This window comes from Hoplias malabaricus, chromosome 15 (assembly GCF_029633855.1).
Source record: "Hoplias malabaricus isolate fHopMal1 chromosome 15, fHopMal1.hap1, whole genome shotgun sequence".
NCBI lineage: Eukaryota > Metazoa > Chordata > Actinopteri > Characiformes > Erythrinidae > Hoplias > Hoplias malabaricus.
The window spans coordinates 19,772,855-19,797,198 of record NC_089814.1 but is presented as its reverse complement, the minus strand read 5'-3'; the positions used below and the strand labels follow the sequence as shown (position 1 = coordinate 19,797,198).

General features: G+C 41.1%; 1 protein-coding gene across 2 annotated transcripts in view; it reads right to left on the bottom strand.

Annotated features, from left to right (window-relative positions):
• igsf9bb (immunoglobulin superfamily, member 9Bb) overlaps positions 1 to 24,344 on the bottom strand; it is a 133,485-nt gene that overhangs the window by 18,805 nt on the left and 90,336 nt on the right. For both annotated transcript variants that reach the window (XM_066645711.1, XM_066645713.1), the window contains exons 8-17: positions 22,495 to 22,637; positions 21,875 to 22,015; positions 21,671 to 21,787; positions 21,023 to 21,173; positions 19,890 to 20,001; positions 13,037 to 13,212; positions 12,001 to 12,227; positions 9,809 to 9,893; positions 7,968 to 8,129; positions 6,780 to 6,825 (exon numbers count right to left, since the gene is read on the bottom strand). In XM_066645711.1, the coding sequence (XP_066501808.1) occupies positions 6,780 to 6,825; positions 7,968 to 8,129; positions 9,809 to 9,893; positions 12,001 to 12,227; positions 13,037 to 13,212; positions 19,890 to 20,001; positions 21,023 to 21,173; positions 21,671 to 21,787; positions 21,875 to 22,015; positions 22,495 to 22,637 (1,360 nt within the window). The remainder of the gene's footprint in view (positions 1 to 6,779; positions 6,826 to 7,967; positions 8,130 to 9,808; positions 9,894 to 12,000; positions 12,228 to 13,036; positions 13,213 to 19,889; positions 20,002 to 21,022; positions 21,174 to 21,670; positions 21,788 to 21,874; positions 22,016 to 22,494; positions 22,638 to 24,344) is intronic.

The following is a 24,344-nucleotide window of genomic DNA, read 5'->3' as shown; positions in this document are numbered from 1 at the left end:
TTCTACAAAATGGGGAAAGGGGAAATCTTGCGTGAAATAGGAATATATTTAGAACAGCAGGAATGACTAGGAACACTCCAGAACAACGTCAATGGGGGATACTATTCTAGATCATAGAGCACTAATTCTGCTGGTGTGTATTGGAGAAAGATGGTCTGAATGCTGTGGGCTTTGGGGCTGAATTTGTGACTTGACTAAAAACTGGACAATTTATTTAGATTTACCTTAGAAAATATTATGGAATGACATAGAATTGGCCTTTGGGATAAACCTTTATAAATGTTCTTGTGTGAGGGTATGTCATGAAAAGCTTAAGTAGGAGCCCTGTAGTATTATTAATGATGACCTAGAGTAACACATTACAGCCAATTAAATAATTTTGCAATTCTGGACAATCCACAACAATGCAGGAGTTATGCATAGTATATACACACTATATAAACTCTACTAATAAACAATCATGTCCAAAAAACTAACAGGGAGAAGCCTTATTTAGTCAGAATATTAGAATATTGTCTCTATGTATAAACAGAAATACTGCTATAAGATTTTCTATTTACATTAGATTAAGAAAACATCACATTTTTAAAAACCTCAGTATGTCTTAGTTAAGGCTCGACAATGCGGCAAAAAATATCACGATATATTTCAAAATTTCAGTCAATACGATATAATTCCGATAGCAATATAAACAACATAAAAGCCACAGAAAAACTGCCCAGAACAAACAAGAAACATGACATCACCGTCAAACATAAACCTCTTGGCTTTGTCAATATTAATATTTTTAAACTAACTTTAAAATTGAAGGCAGTGAACTGGGCAGTGCCCTGTAATGTACGTCAGTCAGTGACAGATGTTGTATGTAATGTATATTGAAATATTGAAAATGTGTTTAAAAATCATATTGTTATTGAACCATTTTATATTGTGATATATATTGATATTGAATTATTGTCCAGCCCTGGTCTTACTTGAGTGAGAGTTTGTATCATGGCAAAATAGCAGAGGAAGTCAGAACCTTAAGGGGACACTGTCCAAAATGAAAAGTGTAACCATTTGCTACATCTGTTATAATTATACTCACTCACCCACTCATCTAACAACAAAGATGCTATAATTGCTATAGACTATATATGCTATACAAGTGATGTATGTAACATTAATGCTCAAAACTTGCTAGTCTTATTAACACATAATATATGTGGATGTTTGCTTACATTGGATTCAATTTGTAAAAGCATATTTTATGCTGAAAACCTTGTTATTAAAACTGAATTTACTTTGAGTATAAGAACTGAATGTTGGAATGAAAACCGATGAATAAAAACATGAACATTGTATAAAACTTGGTCCTGAAACTGACAAGACTGAAGATTATGGGCTACATATTATTGAATAACATGACAAATATCAAGTTAAACCCTAATTTTTTACTGAGAAAGTGAAGCCAACATTAAAGAACATTAAGACCCTCATTTACCATGAAACAAGAAGTAGCTGTTACTGTTTCAGAACGCTGAGGTTATTCAGAATCATACTGAATGTAATGCACTGTTTGGGGAAGATGAAACCCTTTCTCTGAATATTTGAGAAACCTTTTGTTAAACTGCATGCTTCACATAAGACAAATGATAATCTATCTTGCATTATCAACTTACAATTACTAATACATTACTTTCAGTCTAGTACATTAGCAACATCAAAATATCCTGCTCTGTTCTGGAAGCACTCATTCATGAGTCTCAACTTTTCATCATCAATGATGCCATTCCACTTATTTAATTTTGATTTGGACAAAACTTTTTAGTCTTTTTCCATTAGTCATTATAATTAATTATAAAAACTTGTGTGAATTCTGGTCTTTTTGAGGCCAGTGTCTGTGCTATCCACAGCAGAGTCTGGCGTTAAGAAAACTCACAACAACACAAACTAAAAAAAAAGAGTCCTGTTTTTCACCCACCATCTGAAGTGACAACACTTGATCACACTGATTCACTGTATCATACCTAAATCAATACAGGTTAAAAAAAGAAGCACTGTGCAGCATGAGTGCACTCTTTATTGTGGGATTATTTCAATCAGCCTGTAAAGCCCGTAATTAAAATTAAAATGAATGCCTTAGGTTCACCAGCATATCAGCTCCACAGGAAAACCGAGATAAGCCTCACATTTAACTCAAAATGGAAAGCTAATTAAAGAACCTACAGTGCTGTTTCCCCCACCAAGACTGTATTTTCTCACACAACAGCGTTATATCATTAAGTCAATGTGCTGTGCAAGTTTTGTGCTTCTTTTCCATTTTTTATGCTGCAGTGTAACAAGTACTGCAACCTGGACTTAAGGCCTGTTTAAAAAGCACTGTTGAAGAAATAGAGCTCTCAGAGCACCCTAGAATAACACCTTGGGTCTACAGCACAGAATATGCAGTAAAACACAGTTATCTATAGGAAAATATTTTGATATTATTTATAATCTGAGATGGGTAGTAGCTAGTTCAATTTACAGGTAATGCGCTTATGTAGCTTTTAATTTTGAAGGATTATTTTTTCATGAGAATTTTTATTTTAAAAACCCACTATTTTATTTATCCACTGCTCAAGAGTTTCCTTTTTGTTTTTAATGTCACTATATCATATTGGTGACTGCGTCTTTTTTTGATTTATCACTCTCTAAAAATGCAATAAATCTTTCTGAAATGTCTTCAAATCTGTAATGTGTTCATTCACTTGAATATTTATTTAATGGACAAAAAGTCTAAGAAAAGATTTGCAGTGATTTAATGAAGAACAAATATAGAAATTGATGTTTGCAACACCCTCAAAAAAAAGCTGGGACAAAGGCAAGTTTACCTCTGGGTCATATCACCTTTATTTTAACAGTACTTTTACTGTCTTACCTCAGATCATGACCTTACAGAGGTGGTGCCACTTGTCTTGTACACCCTGCAGTGTCTCACATGGTGAAATAGCTTAGGAAGAGGTTTCAGACTATAAATGATCCAACACCTGCAGTCTGCAACCGCAGAGCATGCCGAAAAAGACACATTCTATTTAAACAGCTGTTATGGCGGAAGAAGGCTGCAAATGGGCAGTGACCTCCAGTGATCTCCAGTCATAGTGGCCTCCCATTACACTCAAGATCACCAAGATGGGTGCCTGTGAATGCCGTCTGCACCTCACCCTCCTCACTCTAACAGCTTCCAAGCACAGACATCTGCAATTTTCCTGTAAATTCCTGTGGTGATGTGTTGGTGGCGAAGGGGAACCCAGAGGTCCCTAGTCACAAAACTGCACATTGACAGCAGTCACTAGAAAATCATCTAGCTCTTAGATTGAGAAAAGAGCACAATTCAGTAGCTGCATCTATGACTAAGGAGTCCTTGTCAGTCCCCTCTGCTCACCTGGGAAGGAGGGTGCTTAGAAAAGGTGCCCTAAACACAGGCTTTCTCTTGATCCTGGATGGAACACTGCATCCCAAATGCAGGGCTGCTATCAACCCCAGGGAACCCTTGAGATACATCAATGATATTGCAGACCTCAGCGAGATGCTTCTCACCAACGAGGGGCCACTCAAAGAAGATGGCAGCTATACCTTTCCAAAGGACAACTGGCCAGTAATGAAAACATCCAGGGAGTCGGATTTGCTATAAAGAAGAAGATTGTCAGCCAACTTACTTGCTGTCCCATTGGTATTAACACACAAAACATCAAGAAGTCTACTCCAATCTGGAATGGCACTGACAGCTGAGCCCAAGGAGGACAATCTGTTCTTGTTGGGGGAATTCGACTCAAGGGTTGGAGGGGCCTCTGACATAGTGTGCGCTACCACTGGCAAGGAAGGCATGGGAAAAGCCAAATCCAATGGCATCCTCCTCCTAACCAAGTGCAAGGAACACTCCCTACTATTAACCAATAACTTTCTCCACCAGAAGAACAAATACAAGACCATATGGATGCAGCCTCAATCCAAATAGTGGCATCTTCTGGACTACAAAATTGTCCATGTCTGCGACTTGAAGGATGTCCACATAAAACAGGCTATGAATTCGATGACTTTTTGCTTGACAGACCACCTGGTTTGCACTATCATTAACATTCGTCTCGCTTCAAACTCTGACGCCACCCGAAGACAAGCAGAAAGAAACTGAAAAAAGGCCTGGCATTATCCTGCTGAAATAAACATAGTTTTTGGGAAAAGATGTCTCCTTGAAAGTCGCATCAATGGTACCTTCACATATATGCAGATCACCCATTCGGGTTGAGTAGTATAACAGTAATACTGTATACCGCAGTATTTAAAAATGTGGATAAATCCCATTCATAAATTAATTTAGGGCTTAATGGTTATGCACATTCGGTAGTGTTTTCCACCCTTTGCCTTTACACAATGAGATGTCCCCTCACTCTGAACCTTTTCATAACATTATAAACTGTAGATGTTTGTACTGGCAGAAAATTCTCACATTTTTTTTGCATTAAATGGATGAGCAACAACCGCTTTTTGCTTGCAAAGGCTTGGCCTTTGGTGAATGCTGCTTTTACATGTTTTGTATTCATAGAGTAATGCTTCAGAACAGTGTGACATGAACTGTGTAAAATCTTCACTCTGATTTTGCCCCTGTCCCAGCATTTCTGGAGTGTGTTGCAGGCATCAGATTTTTTTAAACAAAACAAAATCTGGTTGTTCAGTGAACACAATGAAAATGTTTTCTATTTACATCCATCACCCATTACATTATGATTACCTCCTTGTTTCTAAACTCACAGTCCATTCACAGTCCAGGAGCTGCGATCTTTTGATTGTTTTGATTAAACTTTTGATTGTTCAGTGAAAGAATTAAACATTTATTCTGCTTGCAGAGTTCTGCTTGCAACTAGCTATGTGTCATAGTATTATTTGTGTAATGCCTTCATGTCTGCTGTTGACAAAAAAAACTGTACATTAATGATAGTGTATGAACATACCTTTAAACTATCCAATATTTCCATTCATTCATTATCTGTAACCGCTTATACAATTCAGGGTCGCGGTGGGTCCAGAGCCTACCTGGAATCATTGGGCGCAAGGCAGGGAATACACCCTGGAGGGGGCGCCAGTCCTTCACAGGGCAACACACACACACACACTTTCGAGTCATCAATCCACCTACCAATGTGTGTTTTTGGACTGTGGGAGGAAACCGGAGCACCCGGAGGAAATCCACGCGGACACAGGGAGAACACACCAACTCCTCACAGACAGTCACCCGGAGCGGGAATCGAACCCACAACCTCCAGGTCCCTGGAGCTGTGTGACTGCGACACTATCTGCTGCGCCACCGTGCCGCCCCCCAATATTTCCAATTAATTCCAATATATTCCCAAAGATCTCTAAATTTCCATGGAAAGTTTACATTTTGGAATATTTCCCAAGTTAGCTAACGTTCTCATGGAAAGTTACTGGTAATTTATCAGAAATTTTGCACCCCTTTTCAGCCCTAGAAACCACAGCACAGATATGATTTGGGTGGTAGATCATGGAGCTTTTAAACACTGTGTCCACTCACTGTCCACTCTGTTAGACACACATACCTAATTGGTCCACCTTGTAGATATAAAATGAGATTCGTGTTGGTCGTCCTATAATCGTTCATCTGTGGACACAGGACGCTGTTGACTGGATATTTTTGGTTGGTGAACTATTCTCATTCCAGCAGTGACACTGGGGGGTTTAAAAACTTGAGCAACCCTTCGGCATCTGATCCATTCATATCAGTATAACACACACTAACATAGCACCAAAATGTCAGTGTCACTGCATTGCTGAGAATGATCCGCCACCCGAATAATACCTCCCCTGTGGTTGACTTGACCATTGAAGTACAGGGATGGTAAAAGGCTAACAATTTCTGCAGAACAACAGATGACACTCTGTAATTGTAGAAATACAAAGTGTCCCTGTTTGGTCACTGGAGCTGAGAGACTGGACTGTGAGTATAGAAACAAGGAGGTGGTCATAATGTTATGGTTGATCTGTGTATGTTTGTCCATTAAATAAACGTTCAAGTAAAATGGGGTGGGTCAGAACATTGGATTTGGGCCACTTTTACCTGCTGTGTGAATGTCGGCTAAATCACTCAGTACTTAAGACGTTTTTTGAGCTGCTTTTGTACAAATTGTTTTGGGCCCATCTACACTCAGGATTATGTAGTCAGTATTTTGTTGTGTCAAATGAACACATGTAAACTTGAGTATGGATTATTCTACTCTACCCCGCCTCTGTCAGAAATACAGTCTGGAACTATTCTCATGGCTATGAATTATCATTCTGTGATTCTCAAAATGTACAAATATTTGCAAGCTTATTAACTATTATGAAACTATTATGAGTCGATTTGTTTCCCATATTTGGTCGGGTCCTGAGGTTTTAATATAATTACCCCTGAGCAAACCTAATTGCTCTTGAACTTAGCATTTAGTTTAATTACATACTGTATGGCTATATAGAGTAATTTCTATCACTGATGCAGTAATTAAACCAAACATAAGCAATAAGCACTCTGGCAACTAGAGAAAAAAAATGCAATGCTGCTAATGGGCTTTGATGAAAAATGCCTGGCCTGACTCTGTGACCCATTCACATCCATGTGTTACTGGACTTTAGCTGATAAGTAATTTATGGCAGTGCCAGTAGTGCAATAGTTCCAATGTGTGGTGTTTGTCAAGTTTGTGGAATAACACCAGTCTCACTGCTTTTGTAGAAAATGAGGGTTGGAGGGAGTTTAAAAGGTTACTTACGGGGTCTCCACGCTCTTTCTGCAGTGTGTTATCGAAAGCGGAGGATCTATGGAAAAAAACCAAGACAAAAGACAAAACAACTGACTAAATAAAATAAAAGAACAAGACTAGAGTTATATTTCCAGCATCATGTATCTCCAAAATAGCAACTTTCAGCAGAAGTCAAGGTAAAAAGGTTTTATTTCAAGTAATTTTGGGGCATTCATGATGAAATTTTCACACGACATGAAGCCCAGCTGCTGTGTTCACATGATGTGGTAAACTACAAACTGACAAAAATGGAGATACATGTTTTTCGTTGTACAGCAACAATATTTAGCTTGGACACCTTTCGAGAAAATATCCAGAGATTTTTTGACCTTAGAGAACGCTGGTTCTCGCTCTCATTGCAAGTTTGGCGCTATTTAAAGTGGCTTCGTTATCGCAGACGGGCAATGGGATCCACACAGATCAAAGGGACAGTGCCATCTGTTAGCCCCAACAAAACCACCTCCAGCAAACACCCAAGTTTCCTAACGGTCTCCCATCCAAGTAGTAGCCAGGGCCAAAACCTGCTTAGCTTCAGTGGTCTGGAAAACCTGCTGAAAGGTATTAATAGGAAGTTGGTTCCCTTTTTGCTGCAGCTTGTAAACTTCTGTGCAGACTTTAAAGTAAGTGTTGGGAGTATTTCTGTGAGGATTTGATGGCATACAACCAAAAGAGCTATAGTTAGGTCAGTATCTGATTGGAAGATAATGTTTGAGGAGCTCTAAAAAGCTTTACTGCTTTTACTGGTTTTACTTTAAAGTAACCAATGCATTACCTTAAGCGTGATCATTAAAGGCTCATGTGCAGCTGCTCCATTTTTAAAGGTTTCATGTACAGAAGCTTCATCCGTTAAGTTGTGAATTCATTAATTATAACTACAAATCTATACATAAGAACCTTCAGATGTTTAGTCAGGTGTACAAAAAATGTGCTGAATGAGATGGTACATTTTAACACTGCAACATTTCACAACATCAATACCACAAATCTGATATTGTGAATGAAGAAATAAAATATCACGCAGTCGTAGTGTAGGAGCCTGCTATGAGGCTGCTGTGTTTCAGCAGCGTGATGGTGAGCAGCAGTGAACTGAGCTGCAGCATGTGTGTCAGGCTTGGACAAGATGGGAGAAGACGTCTGAACTGCGAGGGCACCACTGACCTCGTCTCCTCTTGAGCTTGCGCCGCCGCTGTTTGTTGACGAAGCAGGCTGCCAGCGTACTGAAGAGGATGGCGGCTGCCAGGAAGCAGATGGTGGCCACAATGCCTGCCACCACCGGCCGCGCCAGCCCTTCGTATGGCATGTCTGGCGGCGGGAAGAAATCTGACAGACACACAAAGGGTCGGCTTAGGACAAATGCACTGGCACTGAGCACAGAGAAGGCACTTTACAGAAAATATGGACCCTGGCATTAATGTTTAAATCACGTCAAAGGACATTTCGCTTAAATTTTACTTCAAATCATGACTTATTAAAGATCATAAATGAAAAGCCCGGGAGTCTGTGTATATAAAATATTCTCATGTAGACATTAAGAAGTTCTTCCAGTTTGAAATATTCATTAGCTCATTTTCTAAATAGGACAAATATACTGTAAAATATGAAAAATATTACAAAGAAATAGCTATAGCAAATAGTAAATTGTTATTTTAATACTATCTTAGTGCATTCTGTGCTTGAGGAACCTTTAATGGACTGCACAGCCTATCTATCATATTATTGTGCGTGCTTTGACTATTGACTAAGGCTAGTCAGAGTCCGCGAGGCTCAAACTGTGGTGGCTTGATTGGAGAAGTACAACTCAACCAAGCACTTTAGAGAAACAAACTAATATTTATGAAGTTTATATGTATATGTGTGTGTGTGTGTGTGTGTGTGTGTGTGTGTGTGTGTGTGTGTACGTGCAGCACAAGTGGCAATTATGCTGAAAACTACTTAGAAATAACAGACTGGATGAAAGTATAAGACATTGTTAATTAAGAGTCACCTTAATTATAGTTCCTGTAACATGTAATTACATGCTGAACGGCATCTTAATAATAAACTAATTAAAGCCGTTTGTGGGCATCATTCAGAAATTAAGTCTGACTGTAAAGTAAGGGTGGGTGAAACATCAAAAACATAAGTGTCAACATATTTGAAGAGTTTTTTTCAGAATATATCACATACATCACAATATTTTGAAGTTTGACAGTTCACAACATTATTTAATCTTATGAATACATTGATTCTTAGCATACACACTAAAGGAACTAGTGGAATTTGTGAATATTCTTAAACTTAGTGTAATAAGTAATAATCAAAAACACAACAGGGATCCATGTCGCTATGCTTCCTATTCCTACAGTAAACACCCACAGACACTAAACAATCTGCCAACAGGTTTCACCCTTCCTCTTAGCTTCAGCCTAAAATTAGATTGCTGTATTTTATTTATTTTTTTCACCTTACTTATCTTTTTCCTTACGTCTGAGACAAACTATACATACAACAGCCGGAACACTCCAGTTAAATAATGTAACATCACACTGCATCCAGCAGGTGGCAGTACTGTAACATCAAATATGAAAACTCCTCAATGACTCTAGTTTTGTGGTGGTAAACACCCGAAGATAATTTGTGATAGGTCTCCCAGTAAACAAGGAACGTCCCTGGACGTTCAAAATAGGTCTAAAAGTAGTCTGTCCGTCAAGGACATATTTTAAACGTCAATGGACGTCCAAAATCCATCTTAATAAGTTAGTTAAGTGGTGACCAAACAATAACGTCAATGGACGTCCAAAATACGTTTAATAGTCGTCTTTTCAATGTCTGTGTTTGGACGTCTTTTCAACTTTCATTTTCAACCCTAAGAGAACGTTGATTAGACGGCAGTCATTATGTTATTTCAACGTTGAATCAACGGCTAAATGTTTACTGGGATGCTTGCTTCAGTATCATGTAGCTAATGGAAATACAAAATGAAGCAAGCAGCTATGCAGACGTGTGTGGATTCCACTGACCTGTACTGGACACACCGACTTTATTACTAGGTTCACTGATAACTTCCTCCATAACTGCCATAACTCTGAACTCATACCAGGCCTCCTAAGGAAACAAAAACAGAAAGATTCAATCACGGACATGAACACAAACATACAATCACAAAGGGACTGCCTGATTCCACTGTGTGTCTTCTGTGTTTTAGCAGCTTGGAGATGGTCATAAAGCTCACAAAGAGCAACCCCAAAACTTACAGCAAATTGCACAGTTCTTCTTGCCCTTTGTTAGTTGCAAGTGACAGTACTGACCCACAGGTATATTCTGTCCCCTGTTCAGATCTATATTTCTGATCTGGACAGTTTTTTGTGTTTCGGAACCGACTTTGCATTTGAAGATCATTTTAAAAATCATGAAAAACATTTCTCACACTGTGCATTTATGTATAAAAATGTGTATGTAAAGAGAGTTTCCCATTTTTTTAAGGGCCGGGTAGCAACACAGATTAACACTGTGTTACACAAAGTGATAATTATATTAGTGTGACCAGACGTTTTACCCGGACATGTCCTCTTTTTTAGACTTAAAAAATGTGTTTTTCTAGAGCTTACATGAGGTTTCGAGAGGCGTTTCGTTCACAAACTAGCCCTCCCCTACTCCGATTGGTTCACTTGAGTGAGAAGGGGGCGTGGTGAAGTAGCCTAAAATCTTCTGATTGGACGGTCTGGCTGTAGAGCTACCGTTATTGGTCGATAACCTTCTCTGTAAACATTTAATTGGTCAGTCTGCACATCAGTAGTCCTTGTTTACGTCAGGCAAAGCTCATGTACCTACCCTCATCTCGAGCAGCTATGAGGAAACGTAAATGTAAGTTCTCGGATGAATTAAAAAAGAAATTCCCATGTTTAGTGTAGCAAATAAAGGTGTAAAGGGCCTAAAAGCACACATGGGTTCAGCAAAACATACAACGGCAGTGAGGGGCGAGACGTGTCCTCTTTTTTACCATCTCAGATCTGGTCACCCTAAATTATATACTGATCAAATATTGAACAAAACCTCAGAATAATATAACAAGGTTTTTTTTTCTTTTTGCTAATTTTATATATATTTTTTCTTTTTTTCGTTTTGTACTGCATGTTTGTATGTTTGTACTCCACTAGAGGATCTATACTGGGCAACAACTTCATTTAAATGGGTGCGCTGCACCACCTACTGTTTGTTTGGGGTAAAAATTGCACATCTTTCAACAAAGGGATCAGTAAGTCATTAAGTCTGTGACTCAATAAGACACTGTGACTCTCGCAGAATGGTCTATTGTGATGGCTATGGACTATCAGGCAAATATACTGTACTTAATTTCGAAGTTTAAAAAAGTTAAAGACTAACTTAGTGGTACTGTCATTGCTGCTTGCTACTTCAAAACAATCAGCAACCAAAATCATTTGTATAAAAAATGAAAGTGGGTGTACCTTCAACCAGAAATGACCGTGATGAAGTGAGCACATTTACCTGTCACAACATTTGCCCAAATTTAATTTAGACAGCCTATCAGCTTTCTAGATATCAGGAGAGCAATGCTTATAGGGTCACTGACGGTGAGGACACTGTTCTGAACTTAATGACACTCGACATAACAAAACTGAAATTCAAATAATTCCATTAGTAATGTAAAAGTTATTAATATTAATCATTGCAAAACAATACTTAAAACTTAATGCCCAGTCTTCATTGTGAGCAGAAGAATAAGAAAACTCATCCTCTAATGTTTTCATGTTTTAAAAAGGATTAACAGGTTCTCTTTTTCCTAAACACCTCCTTTGCCTCAGGACACTTAAACCCCTACTGATAGAAATTCATTTCCAGAGTGAAATTTGACTTTTAAACCATTATTTCTGATCAAATGAAAGCTGCAGAAGTGGGTTTCTGTGTGACTGATTGCAGAACAAAGCTCTTGCTTAGGGCTTTTTAAGAATGACATAAAACCTTTTCCTCATCCGCACTGTGAAGAATATATAACAAGTAAGCATTATGTAAATATGCAGTGTGACAGAGCACCGTGCACCTTAATCAGAGCACAGTCTGCTAAAAGAGATGAATCTGCATGTTCCCAGCAGGAACCTATGCAACGGTGTGAAAATGCCATTTACTACCAAGCCCTTGTCTGGGGACCCACGTTCTTAAACACTGTGTCAGCAGACATTAGTCACACATTCACCTGAACTAGATCTCTGGCCAACAGCTCTGTCTCTCCAGCAGGAATTGCATCATCCAGGACATCCCACCTCTCCCCGAGACGAAACTCCATGATGTAATGATCAATTGGCGACGTGTGATTGGCTGGAGGGAGCCATGTTAGAAGGACTCCCTGTTGTGTCCGGTTAGCTGTGAGGCACCGTGGTGGGGTAAGCAGCACCAGTGGTTCAGGGGTACTTATAGGAAATACTGCAGCAATGAAACAGAACATGAATTCAGATTAATCACGCAGCATAAAAAAGACTTCTCTAGCCAGCAACTAGGTGAACTTTAACCGTGCTCGGGCACAGAAGATGAATGTGATCTCAATGTTCTGATACTCACTATATAGCGAGAAAGGGGTCACAATATCCCTTAGCCACCTAATCTTTAAAGCATAAATCTTTAAGGCATGTGAGAGTGTTGAGTGTCGACAAAACAACACAAAATAAGCCATAAAGTACAATCCTGAACTCCATAGTGCTGTGCAACAGCACTTTTATTCCATGTAAAAGCCACTGTCTGATGATGAGTGCATGTTTGGGCTCGGAACATTGAAATGCAGTGTGAGGGCAGGCCAGCGGGGGAGCGGGGAGTGGGGAGGGGGGGGAGGAAAGGAGGGACAATTTGTTTTTCATTCACTTATTGTCTGTAACTGCTTATCCAGTTCAGGGTCGCGGTGGGTCCGGAGTCTCCCGGGAATCACTAGGCAGAAACACACCCTGGAGCGGGTGCTTGTCCTTCATAGGGTGACACAACACTCACACCTATGGACACTTTTTGCGTCTACAAACGTGTGTTTTTGGACCGTGGGAGGAGACCGGAGCATCCAGAAGAAACCCACGCGGACACAGGGAGAACACACCATACTCATCAAAACAGTCACACTGGAGCTGTGTGGCTCTCTATTGAGAGAGCCACACAGCTCTATTGCTATGGGGAGGTAATGGCTCTAAAACACTCAATGGGTGCACATTTAAGCACTATGTGTCCTGTACAATTTCAGCATACAAACTTACCTAGAGTGTTCACAGTGACGACCTCGCTAAAGGGGCCTGTCCCCAGCTTGTTCTGGGCCAGGACGCTGAACTGATAGGCCGTCTCGGGCGCCAGGCCCTGCACCAGCAGCCAGTGCTGCCCACCGGGCACAGGCATGGAGAGCCAGTCATGCGGACCCAGGTTCTCCCTCTTCACCCTGCGGAGGGAGCCACACGCACAAAGAGAGAAAGCTCAGCCCTGAAACACAGCACACAAATTATTTCACACACACTCACACTGCTCAGATAATGATCGCCATGTCACTCACAGTATTGATGAAAGCGTTGCCTACAGCTAGACACCCTCTCCAAAAAAGAGAAAGCCTATTTAGCTTGGTGTAAGCGCTTGGTGATATCCAATAGTGCAGAAGAATGTGCCAGTTTCCCCAAAGGATCAAGAAACAGCATGCATCTGCCAGTGGGCTTTACAACCAAAAAGCTCAGTTTCATAAGGATACAGCTCGTGCCTTTTGTGGCTTGAGGCTCTGATGGTAACATAATCCAGAACAAGTGCATTAGCTTTAATTAGGACAAGTCATGGAAGCGCGAAATCTACTCCTGACAGTGTGCAAACACAAACATAATTCCAGGTGACAGACGTGTGTGGAGGACGGTGATTGTGCGCATGATAGGGGCGGAGGCCTGGGAGGGACATAAATCAAAGCGTGCTTACTGTGCGCTTACTGTCTGCATGCGCTCTACTCTGATATACTGCCCACGGCGTGCATGAACCTGAGCCTTATTTCACCTCCACAATCACTCATCCTGCACAGTCACGAGGGGGGACAGTGAGTGGGAGTGCGGCCCCATTTCGCTGATGTTAACCCACACGCTGCTTCTGTCGGTTTGTGAGTGCCTGTTTATAATGTTCCTGTCAAGGAAGCCCTGAAGAGAGGACATTTCACAGGTGTGTGGGGATGATTCCCTGTTAGAGGTGTGCAGAGGTAATGGAATCAGTTAACCATTCCAGGTCACAGAATTCCAGTACTCATAGAAGAATAATATAGATACCTAACAACCTTGCAGTATCAAAGCCCCACAACTGTCCAATAAACAGCCTAAAAGCTTTCCTCTTGGAAATACAAGACAAAATGTATTGTTTTATATTCTGCTGATTTACAGCTTTCTATGTTATACGCTGTACATGTGCTCACAAGCATTCTTTTGTTATAGTGTGCTCATAAAATGTACGTAGTACATGAACCATACCTGGATATGCATTGCTTTAATTGAACGAACATAGCCCTGTGGACTCTCTGGCCTTTGTGTTACTCACACCAGCACAGTGGTCATCAATCCCTACCTCTACAATTCACCGGAAATGGCAGCCACATGCCAAGGGTCTACGTCAATGAAGCTGCTGTGGAGAGCGGTGGAAGTTAACTCTAAAGGTTAGGACCATTCATACAGGACCTTTAAAGTATGAGTCACTCAGCCGCACTCTTCCGCTGACATCTTTAGTCAGCTCTTGGCAGTGGCCTACGCTCAGGAGAGACACCTGCTGTGTACAAATCAGGCTGGAATGTGCTAAAGCCAGAGTAGGTCAGAAAGGTGGGCAAAACTATTAAAGCACTCTGTCCATTCACTATAGGCCTTTTGTATTGTTTTAAGTCCAAAAGTTTCAGACACCTCTTTTCTCCTGAGGGATTTCTGCTGCTTTAAAAGTGCAATCATTGCTGACACAGACATATTAGTATGCACTCTCATCTACACAGAAAAGCACTGCCAGTAGAGTGGGAGACTCTGCATTACATCATTGTAAAGAACCCTTGAACCTGGTAAAAGCGCTGTATAAACATAAATAGTTAACTTAGTGAAGAGGTGGTAGGACAATGCTCTTCTAGAGCCACCACATGGAGAGAGATGGGCCTCTTGCCATACAAAATTAAGATTGGCACATATTTATGTGGAGCATAGAGGTGATTCTTTTTTTTTTTGTATTTGGGTCTATGGGTGTGTTTGTGCGAGTGGGAGCTGCTGCAATATCTGAAGGACTTGGAGATTACGGTTCTGGTCTTAATCTGGTGGGCGGGCAGGGCATGCAGTGTGAATATTGATGCTGACACTGTCCTCTGTCAGTGCCTCTCCCTGTAGCTCAAAGGCACAACGTGAGCAGCCTGTTCAGTCTCTCTTTCACACACACACACACACACACAGACACACACACACAGTCACTTACACCAGTGTAACACATTGCCTCCTCTATACTCTCCATTCCCTGAACTGTCTGAAAAGCTCAGCCCTTCAGGGCAGAACAAAGTTTATTGCACCCCAGTAGAGGAGTGCTGTGTGCTTGTGAAATCCTATACTGCTGCTTCAGTCACATAAACATCATGGATAACTGGACATTGCATTTTTCAAAATGTAATTATTTATTTTTAAAACAGAAGACTTGGATGTGATACTGTCAAAGAAGCGCTGTTTGCTCCCCAGTCCATACGGTCCACATATGTGAACTAAGCTGTTTTTTTATTCATTCTTGTAATGGAGGTTAGGGAACTGGGGGTGATGACTGAAGTGTCCTTGAGCAAGGCCCCTAACCCCTCAACTGCTCCCTGGGCGCCAGGGCTAGGGCTGCCCACCGCTCCGGGCCTGTGTGCTCACTGCCCCCTAGTGTTCAATACTGTGTGTGTAAATGTGTGTTTCACTGCATGGATTGGGTAAAATGTAGAGAACAAATTCCTCTGCGTGGAATCACAGTGTCCAGTAAAGTGATTCTAATTCTAATTCTAGGCATGCAACAAAAAAAAAAGTCTCATATCTTGTAGACATACAATAGAATGAGACTAGAATCAGAGACTAGATAGAGACTAGGACACCAAACTCGAGTTAAAACCGAGACTAGGGGTAGAACCACTGGACTCTAAGTCAAGAAAGAGACTTGGACATCAGGGTTTAGCAATTTTTCTGAATATAAACATTAAAGCAGAAAAAATGTAAACTAATTTGAACTTAAAGTTATTTATTATATATGATACTAATGAATACTGAAGAAACATCCATGCATTCATTATCTGTAACCCTTATCCAGTTCAGGGTCACGGTGGGTCCAGAGCCTACCTGGAATCATTGGGCACAAGGCAGGAACACACCCTGGAGGGGGCACCAGTCCTTCACAGGGCAACACAGACACACACACACATCTACGGACGCTTTTGAGTCGCCAATCCACCTACCAACGTGTGTTTTTGGACTGTGGGAGGAAACCGGAACACCCAGAGGAAACCCACACAGACAGAGGGAGAACACACCAACTCCTCACAGACAGTCACCCAGAGCAGGGATCGAACCCACAACCTCCATTTCCCTGGAGCTGTGTGACTGCGACACTACCTGCTGCGCCACCGTGCCGCCCACTGAAGAAAAATTTTACTCTAAAGTTAAAGTCATAGAAGTAATAGACCTCACAGTTACTTCAGGTAAAAGCTATTCTGTTAAGATTTAGAGGGAATGTCCACTTAAAAAGACGTGAAGTGTAAGACAATTCAAAAAATGTGCTCTTAAGATTAGCTGGAAAAATGCTTTGTACAGTACATTGTCTGATATGTGCAGGCTTTATTAAAAACAGTTTACCTTTTAATATAGTTGAGGGTATAATGGGTTAAATCACACACATTTTGTATTGTCAGTTCAGAGAATAAGGTTTGCATTTCTAACTCCATTCACTCCAGCCTTCTTTTGTTTAACGATGTTATCTGCTTACACCCACAAAGACAAATCAGCAAAGGCACGGCGAAGCATGTTTCCATTCTATAGGGAAGAGAGCACAGAGAGCTATAGAATGCTGATATTCGCGGTGAATATCACTGGGGACCGCGCCAGTGCGGTAGCAGAGCTGGAGGGCAAGCGCAGGCAGCAGAGACAGAGAGGAGAGAGAGCAGGGAAAATAGAGGCACATCAGTCACAAAACATGCTGCTAGTTAGGTAAGCTGAGGCAAGAGCTTGGGATAATGGATCCAAACATTCTCATAGCAAAATAACACCCCAAAGCCCCGGTAACAATCTCTGCAAACACTTGATCTACCTTTTATCCATAAGCAACATGATGGAACAAAGTTGTCTCACTCATATTTACCATATGAAAGGGCATTCTTTGCTGTTGTACTTACATACTGGCAATAATGGCCTTTGTTTACAGTTCACCTACTGTAGCACAACGAATGTACTTCGCTGGATTGGGAGAGGACATATGACAGGATTCTAGACATTAATACGTTATATTCTTGCATTCAAAATCTTGTAAGGTGATGAAATATCTTTGCCCGGGTCATTTCAGCATGATCTCTTTCCCGTTGGGGTAATCCATAACATAACCAGAGGAAGCAGAGCACATTACACATACAGGACACAAGGCTACACCTGAGTAGATGTAGTGTATACATTTCAGTGGCCTGTCTTAGCCTTGTCATGCTGCATTTTTATAGGTGTGTGTCACCAATATTTATCTACTTGTACATGCTATCCAGTGCCTGTCTTATTTATGATGCAGTAGTACATATTAGTCACAGTACATCTGTTCTGTTCCTCTGTAGAGTGAGTCTATGTACTACACATTTTATATTGATAGAATTTACATGTCCATCAAGAGAAAAAAAAATATCCTCATGCATCTTGTACAAGGCCAATGCAGATTCAGGATGTCATCATATCGATTTTGAAAAATTCTCAGTTTCAAAAACATTCAGTGCAACTTGTGATGTAACAGAATGTTTATATTAATAGACCGGGCAAATCTCTTTGTCAATCTTATGCAATTATTGTGCTCAGTGGCTTAGGGTGAGAGTCAATGCTGATGCATTCTGTAGAGCCAAAACAAAAAATAAGAAATAAATAAATATAATAATAATCAAAGGTTTCCAGACAAAGATATTCCATTTGTTTTCATTCTCAGTTAAAAGTTGATGTCAATTCTTACTTTGTATTTCTTTGGTACTACAGTCTGTCAATGCAAATCCCATTGTGTGGAATAGTCCATAGTTTCCCCATTCCTCATTCACTCCTCAAATTCCACCCCCACCCCAACACATAGATACAGCAGCCTTTCAGCAGCAGCACACTTCAGGGTCCATATGTATCAAACATCTTAGAGTGAGACTGCTGACCTCACCTGTCAGGGGTGATATCAGTAGGAATTATTGGATAGTGTAGCGGCGAACACCACACAGAACGGAATTTTGCTTCCAGACTGAGGTAGAGACTTGCTTGTGTAAGACAACTACTATCAACTATATCCCTCAGATATACCTCTTGAATAAATAGTACTTAAAGGAACACTACGTAATATTTTTACCCTAAACTTATATAGTTGTGCTCAAAAGTGTACATACCCCAGCAGAATTTTTGCTTTCTTTTCCTTTTTTCAGAGATTATAAATTTTCAGTGGAGCCATTTACTGTCAAACGACTGTTTTCTCTTTTTAAATCATAATGACAACCAAAAACATCCAAATGACTCTGATCAAAAGTTTACATACCCCAGTTCTTAATACCGTGTATTGCCCCGTCTAACATTGATGACAGCTTGAAATCTTTTGTGGTAGTTGTTTAATCAGATGGTAAATCTGCCCATTCTTCTTGGCAAAAAAGCCTCCAGTTCATGTAAATTCTTGGGCTGTCTTGCATGATCTGCACGCTTGAGATCTCCCCAGAGTGGTTCAATGATATTGAGGTCAGGAGACTGAGATGGCCACTCCAGAACCTTTACTTGTTCTGCTGTAGCCAATGACAGGTCGACTTGGCCTTGTGTTTTGGATCGTTGTCATGTTGGAATGTCTAAGTATGTCCCATACGTAGCTTCCGGGCTGAAGAGTGCAAATTTGCCTCCAGTATTTGCTGATAACCTGCTGCATTCAAATTTGACCAAGTTTCCTGTGCCTTTGTAGCTTACACATTTTGGATGTTTTTGGTTGTCATTATGATTTAAAAAGAGAAAACACAGTCGTTTGACAATAAATGGCTTCACTGAACCACTAACCGTAAGAGGAAAAAGTTTTTGTGTTATCATTCATATCTTCTGAAAAAAGATCAAGAAAGCAAAAATTCTGCCGGGGTTTGTAAACTTTTGAGCACAACTGTAGCTTCAGAGTCATTGTGATGCTCCACTGAGCTGTAATATGGAGAATAGAGCCTCTGTCTTTGCTACTCTGGACTCAGCACCGTAGACACTGCACTATGTACCTTTTGGAGAAAGACCACTCCTCCTCCTAAGTACACTAGGGGGACCACCAGGAGCAAAAGAAAAAAAAATCGTACCTATGGCTTAAAGGTGCTGTCCGTCATTTCCTAGAGTCATCTAGTCATTGTTTTCTCAGCATAAAACAGCAGTTATACTGACACCTAGTGGCCTGAATATTTCGGAGATTCTGTACTAACTATATATTAAAGCAACACTAGTTACAATTTGGCATTTCTGCTTCTGGGCTCCCCCTGGTTTTGCAGATTGTAATTCCTTTTTACAGCACTGCCCTGAAATCTAGTGGGAGGGGTCAGGGAGGAAGAAGAGGTTTCAAATCCTCCTCCAAAAGGTACATTGTGCAGTTTCTGCAGTGCTGAGCCCAGAGTAGCAATGACAGAAGCTTATTCATCACAATGACTTTGACGCTGTCATTTTAAAGTTAAAAAAAAAACCTACATAGCGTTGCTTTAATTTCTTCATGTTAATTAATCTCTGAGCTTTTCATGTCTGACTCATATAGTTTCTGAAGTACTTTGTGGTTCCTACGTTTACAAGATCAGCACTCTTTTTCAAAAAGTGTATGATACACAACACCTGAGGAAAAGAGTTAGGAAAGGAAGCAGAAGCAAAGCATGCTGGGATGACTCACACATGGCCGTACCAGACTGAGAATGTCTGCTCGAAACCTCCATCGTAGGCAGCTTCCCACGAGACGTTGGCTGAGGTCGTCGAGACCGAAACGCGGACGTTTTTTGGGGCGTGAGGGCTTGTGCCTGCAGAGAACAGACCGTGTCTGTCAAAACAAACTACTGAAAACAAACACTCACACACACTCACTCACACACACACATACACTGACATACATGGTTTATTCTTAACTTGGCCTACAGCACTTTCTGCAGACAGAGGTCCCTTAGTCACACTGATTAGCTCAGTTATCCACCCTTACACCCACAAACACATTCATACACACTTGCACAGAAAGGGGAAAAGGACGCAGAGTACAAAGATACAAAGAGTGAATCAATTACCCTGTGTCTCTTAACCAAAGGCAGCAGGCCTGTTAACAACTAGCTAGTTTGAAGTCACTTACAATGGACAACATTCCTTTCTAAGCAATTAAATGAGCTCTTTTGTACAGGAACTTGCACCAGATGCATTCGCCTAGGAAAATACAATAGATAAAGAGTCAAAGAGGCAAAGAACTGGTATTGAACACCTGCAAATTGCACCAGCAGCTGCTGCCCAGCTGCTAATGTGAAGGACCACAAAGATACTGTCCACACACCAGCAGCTAAAAATCATGGCATAGCAGTTTGAAGGCCAAGCTGGTGGTCCAACCTTTCTGCAGCTGCCCTGTTATAACAGGCTACTTCTAAATCAAGCAAAACAACCACAACCCTACATGAGTCCCCCTCAACCAACAAAAAGCCTTCCGTAAATCAAATTAGTCTGTGCATGCTCCCAGCCAAAGTTGACACTCGCTCGTGTGTGATATTCAAATGGCAACAGCACTGCACTCCACTGGCCTGGCAAATTGCTCCTCACTGTGTCTACCAGGTGCTGTAGTTTTACAAATTGAGCTTTTGAGAGGCATCAAATCACGCAGATAGAATGATACTGCCCCCAGAGCAAACAGAGATCCCAAGTCAGCTCTGCTTTCAATTTAGCAAATAGAAATGCACGGACTCTACGTGCATTCTGACCATAATAGACCCCTGGAGGGAGGAAATGTGATATTAGGTGGTGTAGGTACGTCACTTGGCCTGCGTCACCACCTGCGTCGGCTCCTACCGATTACTAGGAGGTGCGTGCTGGCAGTGATGCTCGTGGCGACGTTGGTGGCGACACACTCCCACTCCCCGTGGTCCTCCTTGCTGAGAGATTTGAACTGTAAGCTGCCTCTCGGTAGGACGTTGTGCTTGCCCCTGCTGGGCTTCCCTACCTTTGCCAGAAATAAAAAGAGAGAGAGAGAGATGGGGAGGCATGAAAATAAGGAATAGAAATAAGGAAAAAGAAATAGGAGAATGAATGAATGAATGAGTATGTATAGGGCTGAATATATGTATGAATATATATAGGGCGTTGTTGTCAGCTCAGCACACAAAATTTAGTATAAAATATTAATATTTACAAAGCCAGTAGGTTTTGTTTGAGGGTAATGTCATGTTTCTTGTTTGTTCTTTGTAGTTTTTCATTGGATTTTATTCTGTTCCAATCAGTATCGAAATGATATCGTATCAACCAAAATTAAGAAATACATTGTGATATAAATTTTAGCCATATCATGTGTATACATGAAATATTCATGAAATACAGCTGAAGAAACCTCTCATCTCACAATAATTCTCCCTGGTTATGATTTTTTCAGGAAAAGTGCATTTAAAATGATGAGTTAACACTATATCCATCTGACTGAAACCACTTTTTGATGAAGGTTACCTTTCGCCAGGTAATGTTGGGGAATGGGTCTCCTTCTGCCTCACAAGGGATAACCAGCTCTCTTCCTGCTTCCTGCCTGTACTCTCCTCCAGGAACCACCAAAAATTTAGGGGGGTCCTATGCATGAACACAGAGGGCATCAGAGGGCACACAAATATAAAATGTATACTTGGTATGAATGGCCATAGATGTATTTGTAAGTACCTTTAGCACCAGGGGGGTGGGAGGGGACTGTCCCATGGTACCCAGAGCGTTGTAAGGCACGCAGGTGTAGGTGCCGAGAGAGTCCTCTGTCACCTCAGCCACTCGAATACTCCCATCCTCCATCTGGCTCCAGCCAGGGTACTGAAAGAATTGGCAGCATCATTATGCTCCAGGTGTAAGATTACAATTGTCACTTTACACAATGTACGTTCAGCTTTTAACATGCATTAAAACACAATGCCTTCATTGTGAATGGTAATCCCTCACTTCTGAACGGTACTGTATCTCAGGCATTCCCTGCTGGAAGCTCTAAAAAACAAGTTCATGAATGAGTGTGAGTTTCTGTTTCAAGGATGAGATGATATCCTCGTTCTCTGAGTCGATGCTGAGTCATTGATCTTTGAGAGCGAGAGACTAGAGAACAGTGCAAACCTTCCTGAGTCAGTCCCGCCTCACACAATGTTTTTGAAAAGCCTCCAGTAGTCGGTAAAGCTGAGCGCTACAATAGGACTCATGCACCAAGCCGAAAGAATAAAATAAAAGCAGAGATAACCCTCTTTGGAATATCCCCAAAGCACTGCTGTATTAGCCGGCTGGATGAGAGCAGGACACAGCCTAACCTTCTCTATCCGCAGAGGCAGGCCGTCTTTTCTCCACTTCACTGAAGTGACAGGTGGGTTGGCATCCACCGGGCAGCGGATGTACCCCGGCAGTCCGATGGCCACATAAATGACGGGTGGCATGTTCACCACGCGGGCAGGGTCTGCAGGACACACAAGAGTAGAGATAGTGGTTTAGTGAAAGACTCTTAATATAGAGGTTATTTAAACATGCAGCTCTAGAGAAATACTTTTTTTTTTAATAGTTTTTCCTTTAAAGTTAACGAGAAATTGTAACTGAAATGAATGAACATGAATGAATTGTTCTTTTCGTAGCAGAAGAGTAAGGTAAATGTAGCAAAACATAAAGATAATATCAATAACCAGTACCCTGAATGTGCTTTTCTGGGTACTTAAAGGACTCTGATTAAATGCTAGTTTCATTACAGGGAGAAGTGAATTAGTTCTGTTTAAATGAGTGTAATACAGCGCTGTATCGTATGTGAAATGCTGAATCATTGTAGGATGGCAGTTTTTAAAATGTGGCACTGTAAAATGTGGTTAAACAGAGTGAATAATCAAAAAATTTGCCAGCAAAATACATACTGTGTTCAAATTTCTATTCCCAAAAAAAGGCAAATGTTTGTCTTCTTCTCTTAGTTATAGATAATTGCAAGCACAGCAAGTATAAACACAACATCGGTCAAAAAAATAAATAAATAAATAAATAAACGTTAGATGTTTAAGTCATTGAAGCCAATAAAGTTTCTTTAGGAAACTACTTGTCCTTCAAAGCCACTGCTCCAAAAAATAATTGTTGGCACTTTCATTTGAAAGACTGTAGGTCAAAATGAAAGCTTCTGCACTACTGCTGCATGTTTGCGGTCATTAGGCCTCACTGCTGAACCACTGGCTGCCTTTCAGCCATTAGCTGACAGCAAGATGAGAAGAGATATTCCCCCCAGATTCCGGCAGCGAGCGAGCGGATAGCTATCCAAGTGATTAGGCTGGCATGCGTGACATGGATCCTCTAATGATGGAGTAATCCCCTAATCAAGGATCATGTGCTCTCGTGCTATGGCCAGAAATATGGATAAGTCTAATTCTGCTGGACGAGGGAAAATGAGAAATGCCTTGAGCAAGGAGCATCTGACCTTATACTAAAAGAACCAGCAAATGCAGACAGGCGTGAAAGGAAGGATTCCTTCAAGTGCAGAGGTTTCTTCTGGATAGGGAGTGGATATCTATACCACCATCACAGGTACACAGTCAGTCATGTGTAACAGAGCGTAGATCACTGTCTCTCATTAGAGTGCAGTCTACTGTAGGACTAGCTGGCGGGGGAATGTGCGCTGAGCACTTTGAAGAAATCCACTGCTCCATCTTTGCACTCGGAAAAGTGCCAGGGTCTATTTTTAGCAGAGATGGAAGATTGGGGGGTGGGGAAGGGAAGATGTAAGACTAAGGAAAAAAAAATACTGGAGAATAGCGAAAGAGAGGATAGAGGAGAGGGCAAAAGAGTAAAAACAGAGTAGAACAGACTCAATAAGGGAGAGAGGTTTGTGGAAAGAAAAAAAAAAGCTGCTGATTGTAGGCCAGTGATGAAGTGCTGCCAGCCGTCTAGTGGGGGCGCCAGTGTCCACAAGCACCAGCCTGCCAAATGTCTGCAGGTGACGTCACTGCAGAGGAGAGGGTTTCCACACAGGATGATGTCACCCTCTCCACATTGCCCCCTCCTCTCTCTCTCACTCACACATCTGAATCAGAATCACTTCATTGGCCAAGTACATTTGCATGTACAAGGAATGTGTCTTGCTGAAATGGGCTTATATAAATAGACAGAATCCCAATCATGCACAAGTCATACAAAC